At 56.0% G+C, this 26514-nt stretch overlaps 1 protein-coding gene across 1 annotated transcript; it reads left to right on the top strand.

The window, feature by feature from the left end:
• The first annotated feature begins 3297 nt into the window (after positions 1 to 3297).
• ECHS1 (enoyl-CoA hydratase, short chain 1) lies at positions 3298 to 13996 on the top strand. Its single transcript, XM_007533694.3, has 8 exons — positions 3298 to 3453; positions 6267 to 6464; positions 7063 to 7190; positions 8250 to 8349; positions 9222 to 9326; positions 9636 to 9755; positions 11105 to 11172; positions 13619 to 13996. The coding sequence occupies exons 1-8, from the start codon at positions 3366 to 3368 to the stop codon at positions 13682 to 13684; spliced, it is 873 nt and encodes a 290-aa protein (XP_007533756.1). The 5' UTR covers positions 3298 to 3365; the 3' UTR covers positions 13685 to 13996.
• The last annotated feature ends 12518 nt before the right edge of the window (positions 13997 to 26514 follow it).

Raw genomic sequence — 26514 nt, forward strand, 5'->3', positions numbered from 1 at the left:
CCACGAAGAAGGTCGGAAAGGAGGGGCGGGGAGGGGCGGGGCCAAGTGGCGAAGGGAAGGGTCCAGGGCAGCTTCGGAAAGGGGCGGGGCCGGGAGGGGGGGCCGGGAGGACTTGGGGGTGCGGCCGCTGGGTTGGGAGGGTCCAGAGATGGGGCGGGCGGGCTGAAGGGGCGGGGCGAGGCTGGGCTGGGGCGGGAGGGGCCTAGCGGCCCGGAGGTGCCGCCCTGGGGGGACAGGCTGCCCCCACCCACCCGGGCACCCAGAATTCCGACCTCCGCTCCTGCACAGCACGTTTCCCCAGCCTGCTGTCGCCTCGTGAAGAACCAGGAGGAAAGGGGGTGGCAGGGCCTATTGGCAGAGCGCAGGGGTCCACCCTGACCATCCCTGGTACAGGGCAGCCAGGCCGTTCTGGGGTCTGGAGGAAGCCCACACAGGGCAGGGACCAGTGGGCCAGGCACCTGTCCTCAGACCGTGGGTGGCGCCCCGGCCTCTTTCACCTGGCCACACGTGCCGGAGCGACCGGGCAAAGGCTGAAGCCACACAAGCAGATTCTCCAACTCTACAGCCAGGGAGCATCGCAGCAGGAAGAGGCAGCTCGGCCGGGCCGGGCGCAGAGGAGGGTCCTGTCCCCCGCTGCACCCGGCGTGGCCGCTGTCGCCCCGTCCCCCGCTGCACCCGGCGTGGCCGCTGTCGGCCCGTCCCGTCCCCCGCTGCACCCGGCGTGGCCGCTGTCGCCCCGTCCCCCGCTGCACCCGGCGTGGCCGCTGTCGCCCCGTCCCCCGCTGCACCCGGCGTGGCCGCTGTCGGCCCGTCCCGTCCCCCGCTGCACCCGGCGTGGCCGCTGTCGGCCCGTCCCGTCCCCCGCTGCACCCGGCGTGGCCGCTGTCGCCCCGTCCCCCGCTGCACCCGGCGTGGCCGCTGTCGCCCCGTCCCCCGCTGCACCCGGCGTGGCCGCTGTCGGCCCGTCCCGTCCCCCGCTGCACCCGGCGTGGCCGCTGTCGGCCCGTCCCGTCCCCCGCTGCACCCGGCGTGGCCGCTGTCGGCCCGTCCCGTCCCCCGCTGCACCCGGCCTGGCCGCTGTCGCCCCGTCCCGTCCCCCGCTGCACCCGGCCTGGCCGCTGTCGGCCCGTCCCCCGCTGCACCCGGCGTGGCCGCTGTCGGCCCCGTCCCCCGCTGCACCCGGCGTGGCCGCTGTCGGCCCGTCCCCCGCTGCACCCGGCGTGGCCGCTGTCGGCCCCGTCCCCCGCTGCACCCGGCGTGGCCTCTGTCGGCCCCGTCCCCCGCTGCACCCGGGTGGCCGCTGTCGGCCCCGTCCCCCGCTGCACCCGGCGTGGCCGCTGTCGGCCCCGTCCCCCGCTGCACCCGGCGTGGCCTCTGTCGGCCCTGTCCCCTGCTCGGAAGGAAAGTGTGGTGGCCAGTGACTGCTCTGCACTGAGGCCACCGCAGCCCCGCACACAGGTCGCTGTGTCTCCAGTAGCTGGTTCCCAGCCTGGCCTGGCCTGCGGGGCCTCTTCTGACACTGCACAAAGGTCTTTACCCAATCAGCTGGATCATTTCATCTTATTTGTTTCTAAGATTTTTTACTGGCATGTGTGGGAGAGAGAAACAGTATCACTGTGGCACAGGCAGTGCTGGGAATCAAATTCAAGTCTCCAGCTTCTAAGGCATGGTGCCACCTCCCAGGCCACGTGGGACATTGTGTGCGAGCAGCTCTGTTGGCCACGACTTGCACGCCTTCTCTTCACCCACCCACAGTTGCAGTTGCTCAGCTGGTGAGCGCTGCATGGGTACGCCTGAGACTGTGGGTCAGTCCTGGCGCCCCGTGTGCCAGAGCTGTTCTCTGGCTTTGCTCTCTCTCAACTCTCATATGAAACAAGCGTCTAAAAGGAGAGGAAGTAGACTGGGGAGAGAGCATAAAGGTTATGCAAAAAGACACTCATTCCTGAGGCTTCAAAGTCCCAGGTTCGGTTCCCCAGTACCACCATAAGCCAGAGGTAAGCAGTGCTCTGGTAAATAAATAAATAAATAAATAAGTAAGTACAATACATAAAATAAATAAATGGGGGGCCAGGCAATAGCACACTGGTTTCCATGCACAGCACAAAGCACAAGGATCCCGGTTCGAGCCCCAGCTCCCCACCTGCAGGGGGTTGTTTCCCAAGCGGTGAAGCAGGTCTGCAGGTGTCTGTCCTTCTCTCTCTGTCTTCCCTTCCTCTCTTAATTTCTCTGTCCTATACAACAAGAACCAAAAAAGGGGGGGGTGGGAATAGCCTCCAGGAGCAGTGGATTCATAGTGCAGGCACTGAACTACAGCAATAACCCTGGAGGCAAAAAACATTTTAATTAATAAATTTTAAAATATAATAGGAAGACAGAAATTATGTTGTTTAATAGTTTAAAGTCTATTTGCAAAACTGTATAGCCATCACCACTGGTTTTTTTTTTCTTTGTCTCCAGGTTATTGCCGGGGCTCAATACCTGCACTGAATCCACTGCTCCTGCGGCCATTTTTTCAATTTTTTGGATAGGAAAGAGAGAAATTGAGAAGGGAAGACAGAGAGGGAGAGAGAGAGACAGACACTTGAAGCCCTGCTTCACCGCGTTGGAAGCGACGGCCCTGCAGGTGGGGAGCCGGGGCTCGATCTGGGGTCCTTGTGAGGATCCTTGGGCTTCCTACCACGCTCCCGTGACCCGGTGCGCCACCGCGCGGCCCCCGGGCATTTCTTAAACATTTTTTATTGCCGCCAGGCCTTGGTGTCAGCACTGTGATCCACCACTTCGGGTGGAAACTGTTTTCCCTTTTTCTCTCTCTCACTTTGATGGGGCAGAGAGAAACTGAGCGCTGGAGCAGGGCCCATCAGGCTGCACTCGGGGGGCCTGAGAGCCCGAACCCGGGGCCGGCCGCAAGGAAGGCAGCGCTCCACGGCCAGCGGGCGCCGCAGACGGACGGACGGACGGACGGCCCCGCCCTGGCGACCCGGACGCGCTCGGCCGGCGGAGGAACCAGGTGGGTGCGGACGGTGTGGAGGCTGCGCCCCGCTACCGGGTCACTCGACGGAGGACGGCGCGCAGGCCCTGCCCGAAGCTGCGGGTCCCAGGCAGAGAGGCCCGAGGCGCAGCCAGGACACCGCGCTGGGCCGACTGGACAGCGGCGGCCGCCACGCCCCGCCCCCCGCGCCGCGCCGCCCCGCCCCTTCCGGCGCCGGCCCCGCCCCTTCCGCAGACCACCTGGCGTGGTCACGCCCCTTCGCTGTCGGCTCCGCCTTCTCCGTTCCGTCAGGTCTCGCGAGACTTCCGGTGGCCGATGCGGACGCCGATTGGAGCGTCAGGGGGCCGCTCCGGGTCCGGACGCGTCTCCCGCCGCCATGGCCGCCGTTCGCCTCCTGCTGCCCGGCGCCTGCCGCCTGCTGCGAGCTCCGCCCGCCCGGCCCGCGCCGCGCACCTTCACCTCGGGTGAGAGCGGGGACGGTGTGCGAGGCCAGGCGCGCCGGGCCCCGGGACCAGTGTCACCCACCCGCTGACCTCCGGGCTCCCCAGTGTCACCCACCCGCTGACCTCCGGGCTCCCCAGTGTCACCCACCCGCTGACCTCCGGGCTCCCCAGTGTCACCCACCCGCTGACCTCCGGGCTCCCCAGTGTCACCCACCCGCTGACCTCCGGGCTCCCCAGTGTCACCCACCCGCTGACCTCCGGGCTCCCCAGTGTCACCCACCCGCTGACCTCCGGGCTCCCCAGTGTCACCCACCCCGCTGACCACCGGGCTACTCAGTGTCACCCACCCCGCTGACCACCGGGCTCCCGTGTCACCCACCCCGCTGACCACCGGGCTACTCAGTGTCACCCACCCGCTGACCACCGGGCTCCCCAGTGTCACCCACCCCACTGACCACCGGGCTACTCAGTGTCACCCACCCGCTGACCACCGGGCTCCCCAGTGTCACCCACCCCACTGACCACCGGGCTACTCAGTGTCACCCACCCCGCTGACCACCGGGCTACTCAGTGTCACCCACCCGCTGACCACCGGGCTCCCGTGTCACCCACCCCGCTGACCACCGGGCTACTCAGTGTCACCCACCCGCTGACCTCCGGGCTCCCCAGTGTCACCCACCCGCTGACCTCCGGGCTACTCAGTGTCACCCACCCCACTGACCACCGGGCTCCCCAGTGTCACCCACCCCGCTGACCACCGGGCTACTCAGTGTCACCCACCCGCTGACCACCGGGCTCCCGTGTCACCCACCCCGCTGACCACCGGGCTACCCAGTGTCACCCACCCCGCTGACCTCCGGGCTCCCCAGTGTCACCCACCCCGCTGACCACCGGGCTCCCCAGTGTCACCCACCCCGCTGACCACCGGGCTACTCAGTGTCACCCACCCGCTGACCTCCGGGCTACTCAGTGTCACCCACCCGCTGACCACCGGGCTCCCGTGTCACCCACCCCGCTGACCACCGGGCTACTCAGTGTCACCCACCCGCTGACCTCCGGGCTACTCAGTGTCACCCACCCCACTGACCACCGGGCTCCCCAGTGTCACCCACCCCGCTGACCACCGGGCTACTCAGTGTCACCCACCCGCTGACCTCCGGGCTCCCCAGTGTCACCCACCCGCTGACCTCCGGGCTCCCCAGTGTCACCCACCCGCTGACCTCCGGGCTCCCCAGTGTCACCCACCCGCTGACCTCCGGGCTCCCCAGTGTCACCCACCCCGCTGACCTCCGGGCTACTCAGTGTCACCCACCCCGCTGACCTCCGGGCTACTCAGTGTCACCCACCCGCTGACCACCGGGCTCCCGTGTCACCCACCCCGCTGACCACCGGGCTACTCAGTGTCACCCACCCCGCTGACCACCGGGCTACTCAGTGTCACCCACCCCGCTGACCACCGGGCTACTCAGTGTCACCCACCCCGCTGACCACCGGGCTCCCCAGTGTCACCCACCCGCTGACCTCCGGGCTCCCCAGTGTCACCCACCCGCTGACCTCCGGGCTACTCAGTGTCACCCACCCCACTGACCACCGGGCTCCCCAGTGTCACCCACCCCGCTGACCACCGGGCTACTCAGTGTCACCCACCCGCTGACCACCAGGCTCCCGTGTCACCCACCCCGCTGACCACCGGGCTACCCAGTGTCACCCACCCCGCTGACCTCCGGGCTCCCCAGTGTCACCCACCCCGCTGACCACCGGGCTACTCAGTGTCACCCACCCGCTGACCTCCGGGCTACTCAGTGTCACCCACCCGCTGACCACCGGGCTCCCGTGTCACCCACCCGCTGACCACCGGGCTACTCAGTGTCACCCACCCCGCTGACCTCCGGGCTACTCAGTGTCACCCACCCCGCTGACCTCTGGGCTCCCCAGTGTCACCCACCCCACTGACCACCAGGCTCCCGTGTCACCCACCCCGCTGACCTCCGGGCTCCCGTGTCACCCACCCCGCTGACCACAGGACCCTGGGCATGAGCCCCCAGCCTGCAGGACCTCTAGTCTGGTCGGAAGCAGGGGGCCCCGCAGGCCCCTGGCTCTGTTTGCTCCCGCAGTGCCCCCAGCGGGCCCAGACGCTGCCCCCCACCCGGCGCCCCCCAGACCCGCCCCCGCCAGGGCTCCCGTGCGGGGCCTCTGGTCTCCCTCCACCCGCAGAGTGGCAGCCTGGGCCCCAGGAACGGGGTGGCAGCCAGACGGCGCCCCAGCGGGGTGGGTCTCCACTCGCCCCCTGCGCCGCCGCTGCCTCTGACGTCCAGCCCCGGGCGGCCTGCCCGCTGCCTGGTGCTGACCAGAGGCCGAGGAGGAGAGCCGTGCTGCGGCTCAAAAGATTTTATTTATTCGTGAGAAAGATGGGAGGAGAGAGAAAGAACCAGACGTCACTCTGGCACATGTGCTGCTGGGGCTCGAACTCGGGAAATTTTAAGGTTTTACGTGTCGGCGAGTCAGAGCCAGGGCAGCGCTCGGGCACGGCGGGCTGGGGCTCCACACTCCAGGCGCTGTGCCTTCAGGCGGCCGAGCCCCTGGGAGCAGGGAGGGGCTGCGCGCTCACCCAGCACGGGCGGCACCCGCAAGTCAAGTGTGTGCCTCCCTCCGGTTTGATGCCTGTGGGTGGCGCCCCCACCTTTCTCGGACGTGTTGACGCCTGAGCGCCTGAGCCCCACCTTGGCACATCCGCTGCTGGGAATCCGGCTTCGGACTCTGAGCTGCCCACTCCCAGGCCTTCCCACCGCCCTGCTTCCTGGGCCGCTGGAAAACCCCTTCTGCTTCCTCTCAAGGTGCCGGGTTCCAGTACATCATCACGGAGAAGAAGGGCGAGAACAGCAGCGTGGGCCTGATCCGCTTGAACCGCCCCAAAGCGCTCAACGCACTCTGCAGTGGGCTGATCACAGAGCTCAACCAGGCGCTGGACACCTTTGAGGAAGACCCGGGCGTGGGGGCTATCGTGCTCACGGGCGGGGAGAAGGCGTTTGCAGGTGTGGCCGTGGGCCCAGAGCCTCCAGCGGGTGTGCGCACTGGTCTGCCGCCAGTGCGGGGAGACGAGGGTCGTCTGGGCCCTGGCGATCAGGTCCTCCGGGTACTGAGCTCAGCCCGGCCTCTGCGTCCCCCGAGCCTCTCCCGTCCTGTGCTGTCCTTCAGTCTCAGCCCGTCGTCGCCACTGTTAGGGCTGGGCGGGCCCTTGTGGTTTTTAGTGAGATCGCAGAGGGCCTCGGCAGCCACTGGGCGACTGCCAGGGAATGTTGAAAGACAGGTCCAAGGCCAGGTCGTGGCGGTAAACGGCATGCCGGGGCCACGTGGAGGTTGGCACGAGACCTGACCATCTGGCCCTGTGGCGGTAGTCCCAGCAGTCAGGCCTGACCCAGGAAGGTGCATTACAGAATAAAAAACTGGCTGTCTGCGCCATCTGAGGCCCCTTTATCACCTGTGAATGCTGCCTGTCATGGTGCATCACCCTCACCTGGGTGCCCTTGAGAGGCTGCTGCACACAGTGGGCCCTTGGCACCTGCTGGGGGTGGGCCACACGCAATAGCGGGGCCTCTGCTGGGCTAACTGGAGCTTCACTGTCGCCCCCAGCTGGAGCCGACATCAAGGAAATGCAGAACCGAAAGTTCCAGGACTGTTACTCCGGCTCCTTCCTGAGCCACTGGGATCGCCTGGCCCGGGTCAGGAAGCCGGTCATTGCCGCGGTCAACGGCTACGCAGTGAGTGCAGTGTGGGCTCTGATCTCGGCTTCTGGATTCCTCTGTCGGCGCCCCTGCCCGTCCCCACTGCCCAGGAGGCTCTCCCTCTGCCCGGGTCCAGATGCATGTTGGGCTTTCCCATGAGGACTTCCCCACCCCTGCACCTGTACAGGCTCCCCTTGCTGCGGGGTGCAGGGCACTGCCCTTCCTGCTGGGCTAGCTTCGCAGGTGAGAGAGAGACGACGACCCAGGAACCAAGCTCTTGGTAGCAATACAAATCTTTACTCACGCGGGAGCCCCAGAGTTGGGCGTGAGCGCAGCGGGTTAGGCCACGTGGAGCCAATACCGCAATGGCCGGCGTCTGTCTGGTCTGTACGCCTGACCTCCTCTAGGTAGGGACGTGGGAGAGAGAGAAACCAGAAACAGAAGTGGCTTTTATAGGATAAAACCGGAAATGGAAACGGCTAGTAAGGGGGATGGAGAAAGACAAAAGGCATGCTGGGAAGGTGGAAGCTTCCTTAGCAACTGTTGCGATGGTTTTAGTGGGATTAATGTTACCCTGCAGGCAGGGCAGGTCTTGAGGTAGAAAGAAGATAGATCAATGGGTGGGGATCTTTCAGGCAAAACAAAGATGATGTAAATAGGTCATAGTGTCAGCAGTGCAGGATGGGGGGGCTGGCTTAGTGCCCGACACCTTCCCACTCACGTAGCCCCGCGCCCACAGGGCCCCTGTGAGCCCTGCAGAGGGAGACAAGGGTGAGCCAGGCCCAGTGGTCCTGGAGCTAACCGCTCCTGCCTCCCCTCCCCGACCCTGTTTATTTCTTTAATTGAGAGGGAGAGAGACCCCTGCAGCCCTCCCTCCGTCACCACTCGTGAAGCTTTCTCCTGCAGGTGGGGACCAGGGCCTCAAACCCGGTCCTTGTGCACTGCAACCAGGTGCGCCACCGCCTAGGCTCCGCCTTTCTCTTGACATCTGCACTTCTGTGTCAGTTGTGTCGCAGTCTGGGTGTGTCTCCCTCCTGGAGCAGGTCCCCCCAGCAGTGTGTTTCTGAGGGGCCTCCCTAACGCCTCTCGTTGCAGCTTGGTGGGGGCTGTGAGCTCGCCATGATGTGTGACATCATCTATGCTGGAGAGAAAGCCCAGTTTGCACAGCCAGAGATCTTGCTGGGAACCATCCCAGGTAACGTGCCAGGTGCTCTGTCCAGCACAAGTTCCCAGGTGACTCCAAAGCCCTGTCCATGTATGGCACCGGCTGTGCAGACAGCCACCAAGTCCCCATGGACACGCCAGCTCCCCGAGCCCGGCTGATGCATCCTCATCAGCCCATCCTGGCAAGCCCCTGTCGGGCCAGAGCTCAACAGAACTGTGACCGAGGCCCAGCACCGAGACTTGGCCAGGGGGCTGTCCACTCGTCTCCGTAGCCGGGTCCTGGCCTCCCCCAGCAAGTGGTCGGCGACGGTGCTGCCTTGGTCCGTCCCAGGGAGGGTATCTGGGGCCTAGCTGAGGGGCCTCTGTGAGCACTGCTGGCTGCTGGCTCTTCCCACCCGGTGCTGGACCCTACCAGCGGGGAGCTCCCTTGGGTGCCCCTGCACTCCTCCTCCGGTGGGCATTCCACCTCCACACAGGTGAGCTGGCACAAGTTGGTAGTGGTGGCGAGCAGTCCGTGGGGCTGTGCACAGCGTGGGGAGGGCAGGGTTCAGAACTGCCTGCATCAGGCCTGCTGTCATCATGGAGCCCGAGGGAGCAGGCCGCGTCAGGCTGTTCAGCTCAGACCCCGGTGTGTCCAGTCTGACTCCCACATGGGCAGTGCTGATGCAAGGAGCTCCGGAACCTTCTGGAATGTAGCAGGGAGAGTGTGGGGCACGTGACTAGACTGAGGGGAAGATTCGGGTGCGAAGGCCTGAACTTGGGAAGGAGCCCCACCCTGCTTTCCAGGCCTCTGGGCCCCTCCCAGATTCTCCCCACCCACGGCACATCCACACAGCACGGGGTCTGTGGACCCTGCTCGCACTGGTGTGGGCCTGCGGTGACCACAGCCCTCTGCCCCCGCAGGTGCAGGGGGCACTCAGAGACTGACCCGCGCCGTTGGGAAGTCCCTGGCCATGGAGATGGTCCTCACGGGGGACCGCATCTCAGCCCAGGATGCCAAGCAAGCAGGTGCGGGCCAAGATGCTCCCAGCACAGCCCCGGGGAGCCAAGTGGGTGGGTAGGCACCCAGGGCTCCCGTGGGTGGTGGGTGCAGATGCCCTTAGGGCTCTGAGATTGTGAGCGAGAAGTAAGAGAACACACGCTGGCTGGAGAGGAGCGAGCCTGTTCCTAAACCCAGCACCCACAGAGGGCATGGGCCTGCCCTGCGTGGACTCAGCCCCTTAGGCCGGGAAACCCCATGTGCGCACAGAGCCTCTGCATTTGAAGGAGACACAGCCACTGCCATCTCCACATATTTCCTGCCTTCTTGTGTTTCAGGCCTTGTGAGCAAAATTTTTCCTGTTGAGAAACTGGTCGAAGAAGCCATCCAGTGTGCAGAAAAGATCGCCAGTAATTCAAAAATCGTAGCAGCGATGGCCAAGGAATCTGTGAATGCAGGTAAGGGTTCTGCTGGGAGGAGAGGGCACCGGGCCGCACAGAAGCAGAGGTGAGGCCAGAGTGTCGCTCTGGTTTGGACACTGTGGTCTTAGCCCATCCAGGACAGACCTGTCAGGGTCCTGATACTTGGCTCTGGCTCTCTGCAGAGGCCTAGTTTCCAGCTGCTCACACAGACAGTGGACAGGAAGCCATGAGTGTTGCTGAGGTGAAGGGGTGGCCCCTGAGAAGGCGGTGACCTCAGGGGCCCGGTCCTCAGACTCGCTCTTCTGCCGCAGCCTCCAGCACCAGGCTGGACTCTCAGCTGGGCCCTTCCTGGTCTGTACTGCCAGTGGGCATACTGACTTTCCACCCCTCGGGCTTGCTGGAGTTTTGATGGCATGACCTACTGTCTGAGTTCAGAGCAACGATGCCCTTGTGTTCAGTGGTGCAGTGGGGGACCCTGAGCCTGGGGTGGACGGCGCCCCTGCCGGCCAGCCCTTTCCTCTCAGTCAGGGATTGCCAGGGAAGCAGGCAGCGCCTGCCAGACTCAGCAGCCCTCGAGGGCAGAGCCGATACCTTGCACGGAACAGGACTGGGCGTGCCCACCTTGCTGGAGGGCCAGGTGATGGCATCCTTTCTACCTAGAATTCCTCTGGCTGTGTTCTCGCCTCTGACTGTTACCAGTTTACCCTTTCCCGTGGGATTTTGTAGGCGGCTCAGTCCCCCTTTTTTATTATCTTTACTTACTGAATAGAGACAGCCAGAAATCAAGAGGGAAAGAGACGAGGGAGAGACACCTGCAGCCCTGCTTCACCCCTCATGAAGCTTTCCCCTGCGGAGGATGATTCTGGGGGCTGGAGCCCGGGTCCTTGTTCACTGTAACATGTGCCCTCAGCCAGGTGCGCCACCACCCAGCCCCTCAGGCCCTCTTTTAATGCAGTGCCAGAGGCTGAACACGGTCTCTAAACCACCTTCCCAGCCCAGTCTTTATCTTTGAGTAAGTGGGAGACTGAGCCCAGGAAGCTCCACCCCAAGCTTAGCAGAGCAAGGACTGGCTTTATCCTGTTGCCCCTGTGCAGTGCTGGGGATAGAACACGGGGCCTCACTGCTGAGCCACCCGAGCCCCAGATCTGGAGCTGGGGCTGCTGCCCAGTTCCCCACGCCTCTGACTTCTGGGGGCACCTGTGCTGGGCGTTTGGGAACCCTCAGAAGGCCTTGCCCATGGCCTGTGCTGGGCAGAGCATTTGAAAGGAGGCCAGCAGGCAGGACGCAGAAGCCACGTGGTAGATGACCGTGGAGCAGAGTAGGGGCCGGCTCCACACTGCCACCTCCAGCAAGCCAGCTCCTCATGTCAGCCTTCCCTTTTCCAGCTTTTGAGATGACGCTCACAGAGGGGAACAAGTTGGAGAAGAAGCTCTTCTACTCAACCTTTGCCACGGTGAGTAGCACCTGGGGGCCTCGCGTGTCCTGGCCCGTGTCACTGCAGCTCCTCAGCCTCACTTGACCCTCTGCTTTCTGCTCAGGCTTGTTGCAGAGTTGCCTGCCTCTGTCAGGCAGCACTGGTTTTAGCAAATAAAGTCAGTGTGGGGCCAGCCGGTGGTGCACCAGTTACACACACATACCACCGTGCACAAGGGCCCAGGTTCAAGCCCCTCCTCCCCACCTGCCGGGGGAAAGCTTCATGAGCGGTGAAGCAGGTCTGCAGGTGTCTCTTCCTCTGTTTCATCCTCTCCTCTCAGTTTCTCTGTCCTATCAAATAAAATAGAAAAGAAAAAATGGCAGGACTTGGGCAGTAGCTCAGCGGGTTAAGCGCAGGTGGTATGAAGCACAAGGACCGGTGTAAGGATCCCGGTTTGAGCCCCCGGCTCCCCACCTGCAGGGGGATCGCTTCACAAGTGGTGAAGCAGGTCTGCAGGTGTCTGTCTTTCTCTCCCCCTCTCTGTCTTCCCCTCCTCTCCATTTCTCTCTGTCCTATCCAACAACAACGACATCAATAACAATAATAATAACTACAATAATAAAAATAACAAGGGCAACAAAAGGGGATAAATAAATATTTTTTAAAATTTTAAGTCTCAAAAAAAAAAGTAATAAAAAGTGGGGATAGGTAGCATGATGGCTATGCAAAGAGACTCTCATGCCTGAGGCTCCATAGTCCCAGGTTTAATCCCCAGCACACCATAAAACAGAGAAATAAGTAAATAAAGTGAGTGTGTACAAGGTCACAAAGTTGGGAGGTTTTTACCGTGTTACTTGCTGTACAGCATCTCCCCCTGCAGGCTGCACCTTTAGCGCAGTCACTACGGCATCTCCCCTGCTGCTGCACCTTTAGCGCAGTCATTACAGCATCTCCCCTGCTGCTGCACCTTTAGCGCAGTCATTACATCATCTCCCCTGCTGCTGCACCTTTAGCGCAGTCACTACGGCATCTCCCCTGCTGCTGCACCTTTAGCGCAGTCATTACAGCATCTCCCCTGCTGCTGCACCTTTAGCACAGTCATTACAGCATCTCCCCTGCTGCTGCACCTTTAGCACAGTCATTACAGCATCTCCCCTGCTGCTGCACCTTTAGCACAGTCATTACAGCATCTCCCCTGCTGCTGCACCTTTAACGCAGTCACTACGGCATCTCCCCTGCTGCTGCACCTTTAGCACAGTCATTACAGCATCTACCCTGCTGCTGCACCTTTAGCACAGTCATTACATCATCTCCCCTGCTGCTGCACCTTTAGCGCACTCACTACAGCATCTCCCCTGCTGCTGCACCTTTAGCGCACTCACTACAGCATCTCCCCGGATGGCTGCACCTTTAGCGCAGTCACTATGGCATCTCCCCTGCAGGCTGCACCTTTAGCGCACTCACTACAGCATCTCCCCTGCTGCTGCACCTTTAGCGCAGTCACTACGGCATCTCCCCTGCTGCTGCACCTTTAGAGCACTCACTACAGCATCTCCCCTGCTGGCTGCACCTTTAGTGCAGTCATTATGGCATCTCCCCTGCTGGCTGCACCTTTAGCGCAGTCATTACAGCATCTCCCCTGCAAGCAGCACCTTTAGCGCAGTCATTACAGCATCTCCCCTGCAGGCTGCACCTTTAGCGCAGTCACTACAGCATCTCCCCTGCTGCTGCACCTTTAGCACAGTCATTACATCGTCTCCCCTGCTGCTGCACCTTTAGCGCAGTCACTACGGCATCTCCCCTGCTGGCTGCACCTTTAGCGCAGTCACTACGGCATCTCCCCTGCTGCTGCACCTTTAGCACAGTCATTACAGCATCTCCCCTGCTGCTGCACCTTTAGCACAGTCACTACGGCATCTCCCCTGCTGCTGCACCTTTAGCACAGTCACTACGGCATCTCCCCTGCTGCTGCACCTTTAGCACAGTCACTACGGCATCTCCCCTGCAGGCTGCACCTTTAGCGCAGTCACTACGGCATCTCCCCTGCTGCTGCACCTTTAGCGCAGTCATTATGGCATCTCCCCTGCTGCTCCACCTTTAGCGCAGTCATTCCAGCACCTCCCCTGCTGGCTGCACCCTTACTGAAGGCGTGGCTCAGCCCAGCCAACATCTCCTGGGATTTCTGCTAGTAGCATACAGGAAACCTTCTGACAGTTAATAACGGTCAGCCCTTGAGGATGTGCAGGGACACGTGCACACGGGGAGGTGGCGCCTGACTGGTGACTGCTCAGCCCAGGATAATACTGTTCATTCACACACGAGCTGGTGATTCCTTAGTGCTGCCCAGGGTGAATCCCCATTCACAGGACAGGCCTTCTAGGCCAGGGAACTCAGTCTCCTCCCCCAGGGAGTGCAGACAGCCCCAGCATCTGGGCCCAGATCACAGGCAGATCGTGTGACTGTCCACTTTGCTTCCCTCCTCCAGGATGACCGGAAAGAAGGGATGACTGCGTTTGTGGAGAAGAGAAAAGCCAACTTCAGAGACCAGTGAGCTGGCTGCCTCGTCCTGAGAGCCTCAGTCACGGAGGGAAGACAGGCACTGAGCTCTTCAGAAGCAGAGGGTCCTTGCTGGAAGGGTCCACATGAGGCAGCTCCAGGCACCGTGAGGTCTCATGCCAGGGGCTGACTGCAGACCACATGCCCCGTGTGGCCAGCGGGTGAGTGCAGCTGCCGAGTGACCCTGGGACTCTCCCCACACTGGTCAGCATAACAGACTGAAGCCACAGTCTGCCTTTCTTAACCACAAGACCTTGGATGGTCTGTCACAAGTGAAAATCATGCAAATAAATGAGTCCTTGAATGACCTCTCCTCACTGGGGCTTCCTGTGCGTACACCAGCACTCAGAGGCGCTTTCTCTTCATGGAGACGGCCCTGTACCCACGTCCACAGAGCTGGACTGGCTGCCAGTCCTGTCACATGTGCGCCTGCTCCCTGCTCAGCGAGGGTTTTATTGTGATAAAGTACATGTAACATACAGCCTGCCTTTCTACCTATTTTTGCCCCGGCCTGCGGGGTTACCGACGGAAACCTAGGGTAGGGGGCGAGAGAATGGAGGGGACAAGAGACACGAAGAGCGAGAGCAAGACAGGTTTCTGATCAAGCTCTGAAAATTTTATTGTACAGCCGCATTTTAAGCACACACCATGAGGAAGTTCTGCTAAGGTAGTGGGGGGAGGGAGGCGGGTGAGCAACTTTCCAAACAGTTAGATGGTAATCGCAGTTCCAATGATCAGAATGTCCGTTCACCGGTTATGTGAGAGACTTAGCTAAGGTTTTGGCTCCCAGCATATTTTTAAGTAATTCCTGGCTTTTAATTAGCTTGAACTGTTTTTTATTTATATATATACATATACATATACATATACATATACATACATACATACATACATACATATATATATATATATATATATATATATATATATATATATATATATGTGAAACACTGACAAAGCCATAGGACAAGAGGGGCACAACTCCACACAATCCCACCACCAGAGCTCCATAAACCATCCCCTCCCCTGACAGCTTTCCTGTTCTTTTTTTTTATGTTACTGATTTTTTTTTATTTATTTTTTATTTAAGAGAGGATAAATTAACAAAACCATAGGGTAAAAGGGGTACACACAATTCCCGCCACCCAATCTCCATATCCCACCCCCTCCCCGATAGCTTTCCCACTCTCTATCCCTCTGGGAGCATGGACCCAGGGTCACTGTGGGTTGCAGAAGGTGGAAGGTCTGGCTTCTGTAATTGCTTCCTCGCTGAACATGGGCGTTGACTGGTCGGTCCATACTCCCAGTCTGCCTCTCTCTTTCCCTAGTAGGGTGGGGCTCTGGGGAAGCTGAGCTCCAGGACGCATTGGTGGGGTCTTCAGTCCAGGGAAGCCTGGCCGGCATCCTGATGACATCTGGACCCTGGTGGCTGAAAAGAGAGTTAACATACGAAGCCAAACAAGTTGTTGAGCACTATTCTTTTTTTTTTTTAAATTAACTAATTTATTTTCCCTTTTGTTGCCCATGTTTTTAACATTGTTGTGGTTATTGATGATGTCGTTGTTGGATAGGACAGAGAGAAATGGAGAGAGGAGGGGAAGACGGGGAGAGAAAGACAGACACCTGCTGACCTGCTTCACCGCCTGTGAAGCGACTCCTCTGCAGTTGGGGAGCTGGGGACTTGAACCAGGATCCTTACGCTGGTCCTTGCGCTTCGCACCACATGAGCTCAACCCGCTGCGCTACCGCCCGACTCCCAGGTTTCCTATTCTTTAACCCTCTGGGAGGACTCAGGGTCATTGTGGGTTGCAGAAGGTGGAAGGTCTGGCTTCTGTAATTGCTTCCCCGCTGAATAAGCTTGAACTGTTTTGACCTCTTTTAACTTCTATTAACCAGAAGATAAGGGTGTAGGGGAATTTTAGGTCCTACTTTGGAGCAAAACACACCTTTGCCGCCATGTTATTTGCCGGACTTAGTGCCTGCACATTGACACCACTGTACCCAGTGGTGTGTGTGTGTGTGTGTGTGTGTGTGTGTGTGTGTGTGTGTGTGTGTGTGTGTGTGCTCTCCTTCAGAAACTACTTACTTATTGGTTAGAGACGGAGAGAAACTGAGAGGGAGAGTGACACTTACAGCGCTGCGTCAGGACTCACGAAGCTCTGTCCCTGCAGCCAGGCGCGCCACCTCCCTGACCCCCTTATTCTTTTTTTTGCCTCCAGGGTTATTGCTGGCTGGGCTCGGTGCCGGCACTATGAATCCACTGCTGCTGGGAGCTATTTTTTCCCTTTTGCTGCCCTTGTTGTTTACCGTTGTTATTGTTGTTGCCGTCGTTGTTGGACAGGACAGAGAGAAATCAAGAGAAGGTAGGAAGACAGAGAGGGGGAGAGAAAGACAGACACCTGCAGACCTGCTTCACCACTTGTGAAGCGACCCCCCTGCAGGTGGGGAGCCGGGGCCTTGAACTGGGATCCTTAAGCTGGTCCTTGTGCTTTGCGCCATGTGCGCTTAACCCGCTGCGCTACCGCCTGGCCCTCCCTTGTTCGTTTTTTATAGAGACAGAAGTAAGGACAAAGACACCTGCAGCACTGCTCCACACCTCATATTCCCCCTCCCCCATAGCAGGTGGGGACTGGGAACTTGAACCTGGGCCTCAAGCATGATTGTGCAGGTCCCCTTGGTGTCTTGGCTGCTGCAGTCGAGGCAGAAGGCACATCTGTAGTGGAACCCTTGGTAGCAGACAGTAGCTGCTCCAGGTCTGTCCAGTGGGTGCACTAGACATTTTGTAAAAGCATTTTTTAATTGTTTTATTTTTTTTAATTGGGGAATTAATGTTTTACATTCAACAGTAAGTACAGTAGTTTGTACATGCCTAACATTCCCCAGTTTCCCACAGAACAATACAACCCCCACTAAGTCCTCTGAATCCTTCCTGGACCTGTATTCTCCCCACCCACCCACCCAGCCACCCCAGAGTCTTTCACTTTGGTGCTGTAAAAGCGTTTTATGAGTGATATGGTACTAAGATCACGGGTGTAGCTCCACACCACACTCACCACGGCTCTGCCCCCTGCCTCGCGGCCTCACGGCCTCTGAGTATTAGGTGGCTTTTCTGCCATTCTCAAGTGCACTATTCAGCTGGCACTAAGGCACTGACACTGTCTACACCACCATGTCCAGGCAGGCTGTGTCCCCGCTAATCACTGCCAAGCCGGCACTCCCGTTCTGCCTGCCGTCCCGAGGGCTTAGTGGAGTGTAATCACAGCCGCCCAGCTGTGCCGTGCACCCCAGGGCTGTGCTGTGGCACTCAGACTGTGTCAGTCTGTCAGAACTGGGAGGCCCTGCCCGCCCTGCCCACAGCCTCCCCGGTGCCGCCCAGCGTCTGGTGTGTGGCCTCCGGAGCCACAGCCTGGAAGCGTGCAGTGTCTGCGGAGCCCACCGTCCAGTGCAGGGCCACAGCGGAGGGACCCCCAGCTCACAGCACGGCCTCAGCATTCCTGGTGCACACGGGCAGGAAGCCCCAGAACCGGGACAGGCGAGACTACAGGTGCCAGCTGTCCCTGTGTCCCAGGCTCGTGGTGACCAGCCCCCCATGCAGGAAGCACCTCGGTCCTCACTGGACGGCCTGTGCCACAGCTGACTCGGACCCCAGCCTCCCTGCAAGCCAGCAAGTGTCCACAGGTCAAGTTGGGACGAAGACCCACGTCCTCAGCCGGCTGCTCATCGTGGGCCCCCACCCCTCAGTCCTGCTCCGCAGGGACGATGCCACTCGCACCCCGGCAGAGCTGCACCAAGAAGGGCTCCAGGCCCCGCTGGCCTGTCCTGAGCCTCCGGGAGGGGCGCAGGGGTCCCTGCTGCCCAGGGTGTACTGCGCACCTGTGACAGGTGCCCGCGCTCTCTGAGCACCTTGCTCACCTGACTCCTGCGGCCGTGCCCTGCCCCTCCACCAGTAAGAGCGCGCCTGGGGAAGCCGGGAGCAGCCAGCTGGAGGGGGCTCCCCAGGAACACCGGGCGGGGAGGAGGTGCCGGGACCCAGGCCCTTTGCTTCCAGAGCCCACCCGCACTGAGCCCCTGGGCACTGGGCCCGCCCTCCCCGCGCTGGCCACGCCCCTCCGTGCTGGGCCCTCCCTCCCCGCGCTGGCCACGCCCCTCCGTGCTGGGCCCGCCCTCCCCGCGCTGGCCACGCCCCTCCGTGCTGGACTCTCCCTGCCCGCACAGGCCACGCCCCTCCGTGCTGGGCCCTCCCTGCCCGCGCTGGCCACGCCCCTCCGTGCTGGGCCCGCCCTGCCCGCGCTGGCCACGCCCCTCCGTGCTGGACCCTCCTTCCCCGCTCTGGCCACGCCCCTCCGTGCTGGACCCTCCCTCCCCGCGCTGGCCACGCCCCTCCGTGCTGGGCCCTCCCTGCCGCACAGGCCACGCCCCTCCGCGCTGGGCCCGCCCTGCCCGCACGGGCCACGCCCCTCCGTGCTGGACCCTCCTTCCCCGCTCTGGCCACGCCCCTCCGTGCTGGACCCTCCCTCCCCGCGCTGGCCACGCCCCTCCGTGCTGGGCCCTCCCTCCCCGCGCTGGCCACGCCCCTCCTTGCTGGACCCTCCCTCCCCGTGCAGGCCACGCCCCTCTGTGCTGGGCCCTCCCTGCCCGCGCAGGCCACGCCCCTCCCCGCGTGTACCACGCCCCTCCGCCCACAGACCACTCCCCAGCCCCGGCCCCGCCCTCCGCGCAGACCACGCCCTCTGGGGCCTGCCCCGTCCCCCTCCTGCAGACCAGGTCCTGAACGCCGCCGAAGTGGTCCCGGGTGGCAGGAGGCAGGTTGGAGCGGCCAGTGGGGCTGCAGCCTCGCCCAGCCTGGGGGGCCGGCCCAGCCTCGGTGGCCCTGGTCTGGGCACCTTCTGAGGCCCAGCCCGACCTGTGGCCGCACATGGTGCCCAGCACTGACCCCTCCTCCAGCGCAGGACGGCAGTCACCTCGGCCAGGCACCTCCCGAGGGTGGGCTGAGCCGACTCCTCCGCCTTCACTGGCCCCAGAGATCCGGGCCGACAGTGCGGAGCAGCAGGCAGCGCAGAGGGGACCCAGCTGAGACCCGTCGCTGGCCCGGGGCCCACCCTGCCCGGGGCAGCACGCTGCCTGGAGGCGCCAGGTGGGCAGTGCCAGGAGACTGGGAGCAGGAAGCCGGCCGCCGCCGGTCAGGAGTGCGGCGAGGCTCAGGACCACAGGGAGCTGTGCAGAGGTGGGGGCACTGCTCTCCCCCCCCCGACTCAGACACGGAGAGACTAAGGGGAGAGACACGACACTGCCCTCTGCTCACGGTGCTGCCGCGCTGGCCACGGGTCCGCTGGCACAGTGCACGCCCCTCCCCACCCCTGCAGAGGAGCCTCTTAGGTTGACTGATGCGTAGGAGGCTCTGCTCCAGTATGTGTGTGCTGGGATCCAACGCAGGGCTTGTGATCTTACTTTAAAAAGGAAGGTTGGGCTGTGGAGACTGTGGTGGTTCTGCAAAAAGACTTTTAGGCCTGAGGCACCAAAGGTCCCAGGTTCACTCCCTGGCACCACCATAAGCCAGAGCTGAGCAGGGCTCGAGGGGGGGAAAGTAATCTCCTGAAAAAGGAAAAAGGGGGCCAGACGGTGGTGGTGCACCCGGTTACGTGCACACATTACAGTGTGCAAAGACGGGTTCAGTCTCCGGTTCCCACCTGCACAGGGGAAATTTCATGAGAGATGAAGCAGGTGTGTCTCTTCCTCTCCCCTCTCAATTTCTGTCTCTATTCAGTAATAAATAAAAAATAAAAATGAGAGGGGCTGGGTGGGGGTGCACCTGGTTGAGCGCACATGTTACAACGTGCAAGGACCCAGGTTCGACCCCCGGTCTCTGCCTGTAGAGGGGAAGCTTCATGAGTGGTAAAGCAGTGTTGCAGGTGTCTCTCTGTCTCCCTATCACACCCTTCCTGCTCGATTTCTAGCTGTCTCTATCGAATCAATAAAGATAATAAAAACATTTTAAGAATGTTTAAAACAACGTAGCCCATACTTAAAAAAAATTAAAATGGGGAGCCGGGCAGTAGCGCAGCGGGTTGAGCGCAGGTGGCGCAAAGCGCAAGGACTGGCGTAAGGGTCCAGGTTCGAGCCCCCGGCTCCGCACCTGCAGGGGAGTCACTTCACAGGCGGTGAAGCAGGTCTGCAGGTGTCTGTCTTTCTCTCCCCCTCTCTGTCTTCCCCTCCTCTCTCCATTTCTCTCTGTCCTATCCAACAATGACGACATCAATAACTATAATAACAATAAGTACAACAATAAAACACAAGCAACGAAAAGGAAGTAAATATTTTAAAACTTTTAAAAAATGTTTCATATAAAAAAATTGGGGTGGTCCGGGAGGTGGCACAGTGATATGCCAGGAGCCATTTCTCTGCTTGATAGAAGCTAATCCTTGAAACAACAGAAGCCCTTGAGATAAGTTTCTAATTCCCATAGGAAGGATGTTTGCCAGAAACTAAGTGACATACCATATAGTTATAGTGACATACCATATAGTTATAGTGACATACCATATAGTTACAGTGACATACCATACAGTTACAGTGACATGCCATACAGTTACAGTGACATGCCATACAGTTACAGTGACATACCATACAGTTACAGTAACATAACATACAGTTACAGTGACATACCATACAGTTACAGTGACATACCATACAGTTACAGTGACATACCATACAGTTACAGTGACATACCATATAATTATAGTTTAACAGAAATAGTTGCAAGGGACCCTCCACCGCGATCTCTGCCTCCCCCTTCCCCCTATGCTTCCCCTTCCCCAAAGCCTTAAAATGCCTGTGAACACAATACAATTTTGCAGCTTGATCAGAAACCTGTCTTGCTGTTGTTCTTTCATGTCTCGTGTCCCTGTCATTCCAGGTCTTTAGGTTCCTAGCCCCTGTTCACCGCCCCGCTGGTCGGGGCATTCTGGCGCCCGGATGTGGGGCGCAGAAGCCTTCTGGACCTAGGAACTCCGCTGATCGAGGGAGAGGCCTACCCGAATTCACCGAGTTACTGCGGCCGAGGGGGTAACGCAAAGACGCGCAGAGATCGCCACGGAGATACCCAACCGTGAGTCGCATCTGGAGGAGAGTGTCACAGCAGCTGAGGTAAGCAAAACCATGGGACATGAATTTAGCAAACAAGATTTATTCATTAAAGGACTCAAGGAGTCACTCAAGACACGAGGAACTAGGGTTAAAAAGAAAGAATCAAAGAAGTTTTTAGACTATATTGGAAATATTTGCCCCTGGTTCCCCTAGGAAGGCACTATAGATGAGAAACGTTGGAGGAGAATTGGTGACTGTCTCAACGATCACTATCAGTCTTTTGGTCCTGAACGTGTACCTGTTTCTACCCTTTGTTACTGGAATTTAATTAATGATATCTTAAAAATTTATAATAATCACCCTGACATTAAAAACCTTATTACAGAGGGTGAAAAGGTCCTCCGGCAACTTTCTAGTCCGCCGTCCAGGACAAAGTCCCCATCCCCATGCCCTTCTGTGATTATTGATCCTGATCCCCCAGTACCCAGTCAAAATAAAAGCCTCCCAGCACCCGATGAAAGTAAAAGCCCTGTCCCCCTCCCTACAGGTTCCACCTCACTTACTAAAGTTCCCTCCATTGACCCTCCTATTGCTAATTCACATGAGAATGAAACCAGCATTCTTTCCCCCGCCTCTATCCAGTTTTACAAAAAAAAAAACCCTCTCCTGAAACACTTCCCGTGGAGGATGAGGCTTTGCTAGAAAAAGAGGCTGCCAAACACTACAATCCCGATTGGTGTCCTCCTCCCTTTAATCCCCCTCCCAACACTTATGCCCCTGCTCTCCAGCCTGACCCTCTCCTTGACAATCCCTCTGTCAGGCGGGCACGCTCAGGAGCCCTTACAGGAATTTCCACCCTCCGCAAGGTCCTTGCTGACCAGAGAGAGCAGCTTCAATTAATGAAAGAAATAGCTGCAGTTACAGAAGAACTTACATTTTAGCCTCACCAAAAACCTAAGCCCAAAAAACCTAAACCCAATCCCTAAAAGTAAAACTAAAACTAAACCATCCCAATCAAACCTGGTTTTGGCTTTCCCTGTTACTCGGAGCCAGGCTCAAACTGGCCAACCCCAACCCCTACGCTCTTCCTTGTCCAGACTGCCTCCCTACACCACCGCCCCTCTGTTTTGTGCTCCGGTCCTTGACTTGGCCAATAACACTGATTAGACCACCAAGGCTAAAACTCAACTAGCACGAAAAACAGCTTCCCTTAGATAATTAATAGAAGAAAAATGAAAACATTTACAATTAGTTAAAGAACTGTTGGCTCTTGATTTGGCATTATCTTAAAACTAGTCAACCAAAAAGATCCAGCTTTTTCCCTCTGGCTTCCCCCCAGAGCTCTCAGAAAGTGTTAAACCAGTTCTGAGTGAGATCTTATCTGGCTAGCAAGCTATTTAGAGAAAGAATGAAATCAATCAAATAAGACGTTCTCTTTAACTTAAAAGCTATTAATCAGGGAGTCGGGCGGTAGTGCAGTGGGTTAAGCGCAGGTGGCGAAAAGCGCAAGGACCGGCATAAGGATCCCGGTTCGAACCCCAGCTCCCCACCTGCAGGGTAGTCGCTTCACAGGCGGTGAACCTGCAGGTGTCTATCTTTCTCTCCTCCTCTCTGTCTTCCCCTCCTCTCTCCATTTCTCTCTGTCCTATCCAACAATGACAACAACAATAATAATAACTACAACAATAAAACAACAAGGGCAACAAAAGGGAATAAATAAATAAAATAAATATAAAAAAAGGAAAAAAAAGCTATTAATCAGAGAACCAGTACACACTTTTGATAAAAATTTAATGATTTGTTTCTTTAAAACTGTAAAATGTACCTTAGCCCAGAAAAAAAATTTCAAAGATTTTTCTCTGCACGGTGGTAAACTGAGCCCGCCTGTTCCGCCCACACAGCCAATCACAGCACAGAGCTCCTGCTCCACAGATTGGCAAAGACTGCAGTCAATCATTCTTAGCCACAAACGCTCCTCCTGGGAGGCTGTGAGTTAAAAATCCAAAAGCCACTTTTCAAAGGGAAATTTTTTCTTTTCACCAAAAATGTCTGTTTTAAGTCTGTGCTAACCTTGTTTTCATTAAGGTGTGTTAACCCCTAAGTAACTAAAGTTTGTTTTAAGTTTTAAATAAGATTTAGTTAAGCTAAATGTGGTTTAAAAGATCACGACTCATAGAGTTGGCACACCTTTACCAAAGTAAAATATAGGACAGTCTCGTCCTTCTGATAGCTAATATCAGCATCAATTCATTAGTTAAAAGATTTTCTGAGATCTCTAGGCATAGTCTCTCTCTCACTCTTGTGAGAATTGTAAATATTACCAGCACCCCAATACCAACTGCCACTGTTTGTTAATTTGTTAATTCCATGCTTGAACTGGCTTTCTAATATCCCAGTCAGTGTAGAGCAGTGGCCTTGCCAAGAAAAAAAGGGTTAAACGTGCTATTCCTGGCCTGATAAAAAATTTTTATTCAACAGATGTGATTCAACAAAATTATTTAGTGTAAAATGGTCATCTAAAAAAATGTTAACAGTAAAAAATTTATTTTAACATTTCAGCTATAAGGTTTATCTTAGCTTTTTAAGTTACCTATCCAAATCAAAGTGAAAGATGAATTAAGTTGTGTACCCACTCTTGTTCATAGCTGCCCTAAGGGTGTGATAGCTTTGTGATAAACAAAGATCCTAACAAACAAAGTTTAACATTTTATTTTAAATTGTTTTTAAGACTGGCTTGGGTTAGCAAAAGATAACACAATGGTTATGTTAATTATTTACATGCCAGAGGCTTTTGCTCTGGTTTTCCTCTTTATATCTTTCTGCTTTTAAAAATTATCTGCTTTGTTTTAAGACACTGTCAGAGATTTATTCTTGACAAATGGTGTTTTTGGTCTGATAGAAGACTTGTTTTGGCAAATCCTGATTTAACAAAATTAGTATTTTGAACATTTAAGCTATGAGGTTTATTTTAGCCTTTTAAGTTGCCATATTAGAGTTCTAAGGAGCAAAATCTATTAAGAGTTTTATATCTATGCTTACTCTTAATAGCCTTCTGATGAGTAAAGATCTTAGTAAACTAAAGGTATAACAGTGTGCTTAAACTGTCTAATCAGTTTAAAATAATGCTAAAAAATGGTAAACATTTTATCATGTCAACACATTAGGTATTGACTTTCTATAACATATTGGTATATTCTAATAAAGGGCCTTCTAAAATCATATAAAAAACCTCAAGCCAATCCTAACCATTAGATCATCAATTAACTTGGTACAAGTTCTCTCCCTAAGTAAATATTATAGGTACATCTGCACATGAAGAACTGACTGCTCATATGGTAAGATTTAAAACTAAACATTTTTCATTTTTTATTTATGGGTGTGTGATGACTCCTAAAGTCACTCATATCCTAAAATTTTTCTCATTTTTTTACAAGCCTCTTAAAATTTTAACGCTTGACCTGCCATAGTGAGCGCACTTTACTGGCTCCTACATTGTTTAATTAAGATCCTGCTATTCAGACTTTTAAGATTAATCTCCATTGATAAAAGCCAATGCTCTCTGACAGATTGATGTAATTCACCTGCCCAGGCTTAGTAAACAAAAACATTTTTTTCTTTCTCAGTTGGTATTTTTTCTAAATTTATGTGGGCTACAGCTCAAACAAGAAAAACTAAAACCCTTAAGCTTAATTAATAAAAAAAAAGGACAATGCACCCCCCCAGTATTCAGTTGGCTAAAGTGTCAATGAAGTAACATACTAAACCTTTTTAATATTTACAAAAATTCTAATTGTCCATTTATTGTATCTCATTGACAAAGCCACCCACTTTTCCAGTCACAGAGACATATTCTTTTTCTCTTGTTCAACACTGGATGTCCATGCTTGTTTTCCTTTTATTATGGTGGATGACATTATTGCTTTTGCAAAATCCACAGTCCCTGTTGGCAAGTCCTTACCACAAAGGACGCCATGGCAGTATATACTCCAGCTAACCTCACCAGCCTATCCAAGTCTTCTCTTTCTGCTGACCTACCACTGCTGACTTCATCTTTGCATGTTTATTGACTGCTCACTTTTCTCAAAATATTCCTCGATGTTCAAGGAACCTCACCTTGACTTCTAATGTGTATGCACCTCCTCTGTGTTTTGGTAAACACCATCCTATATTTTCATGTCAATTCTTCTCTACCTGGTCCTTGCCTCCTAGTTTTGCTGTTCCACAGCTGACCCTCTATGAAGAAGAAAAATTTCACCACCAGAAGACCAGACGTGCTGTGTTTCTTCCCCTGGACATCACATCCACTGACTGCTTCCCTTAGACTTGCTGGTGGCATGCTAGGACACTCTATATATTCCTCCCATGAATTTTCTGACAAATTACAACAGGTTATAGACTCCACCACAAATAGTCTTGAGTCACTACAGAGCCCCTTATGGAAACTTATTAGTCTTTTGTTAATGATTACCTTAAGATCCTTTATTTTTAATAAGATTACTGATTTTATAAAACGGCAGATTGACTCCTTGGCATCAAAACCTTTGCAAATACATTATCACAGACTTGATTTGGCTGATAGAGGCCTGGCTGAACCTGAGGATGACAGACCTCCTTTTCGGATGGCATAAAACTCAGAATTATGCATCGAGACATCCAACCTTGGCAGGGCAAGGACACCAGTAAGGGGTGAAAGGCAAAGCACTGCAGGGGGAGGACCCTATCGTCCGCCTCTGAGTCCCCCGTGAAGCAAACCTGATTTGCATGGAGGTTGGTGTCAGCAACAGAAATTGTTTCCCTAGAAACTATGGCTCTGCCTCCCCTCCCCAAAAAAACACCGAGAGCCTTATAAGATGCAGGAAGATTGGTTTTGCACTCACCCCGCGGGAGGAATCGGGTCAATACTTCTTCCCTCTGGTTATGCCCACCAAACCTGCTGTTAAGGTCTCTGCTCCTCACCCCCGATTTCCTGCCTCAAGTTAAATTATAATGAAGGGAGGATATGCCAGGAGCCATTTCTCTGCTTGATAGAAGCTAATCCTTGAAACAACAGAAGCCCTTGAGATAAGTTTCTAATTCCCGTAGGAAGGATGTTTGCCAGAAACTAAGTGACATACCATATAGTTATAGTGACATACCATATAGTTATAGTGACATACCATATAGTTATAGTGACGTACCATATAGTTATAGTGACATACCATATAGTTATAGTGACATACCATACAGTTATAGTGACGTACCATACAGTTATAGTGACATACCATACAGTTATAGTGACGTACCATACAGTTATAGTGACGAACCATACAGTTATAGTGACGTACCATATAGTTATAGTGACATACCATACAGTTATAGTGACGTACCATACAGTTATAGTGACGTACCATACAGTTACAGTGACGTACCATATAGTGACGTACCATATAGTTATAGTGACATACCATATAGTTATAGTGACATACCATACAGTTATAGTGACATACCATACAGTTATAGTGACATACCATACAGTTATAGTGACATACCATATAGTTACAGTGACATACCATACAGTTACAGTGACATACCATACAGTTACAGTGACATACCATACAGTTACAGTGACATACCATACAGTTACAGTGACATACCATATAATTATAGTTTAACAGAAATAGTTGCAAGGGACCCTCCACCGCGATCTCTGCCTCCCCCTTCCCCCTATGCTCCCCCTTCCCCAAAGCCTTAAAATGCCTGTGA

Source organism: Erinaceus europaeus, chromosome 14 (genome assembly GCF_950295315.1).
Source record: "Erinaceus europaeus chromosome 14, mEriEur2.1, whole genome shotgun sequence".
NCBI lineage: Eukaryota > Metazoa > Chordata > Mammalia > Eulipotyphla > Erinaceidae > Erinaceus > Erinaceus europaeus.

Bases quoted from the DNA above. Each gene is read 5' to 3' on its own strand.
- ECHS1 (XM_007533694.3), top strand. From the start codon at position 3,366: ATGGCCGCCGTTCGCCTCCTGCTGCCCGGCGCCTGCCGCCTGCTGCGA. The intron at 3,454-6,266 runs GTGAGAGCGGGG...CTTCCTCTCAAG, and splicing joins GCCGCGCACCTTCACCTCGG to GTGCCGGGTTCCAGTACATC. The intron at 6,465-7,062 runs GTGTGGCCGTGG...TGTCGCCCCCAG, and splicing joins CGGGGAGAAGGCGTTTGCAG to CTGGAGCCGACATCAAGGAA.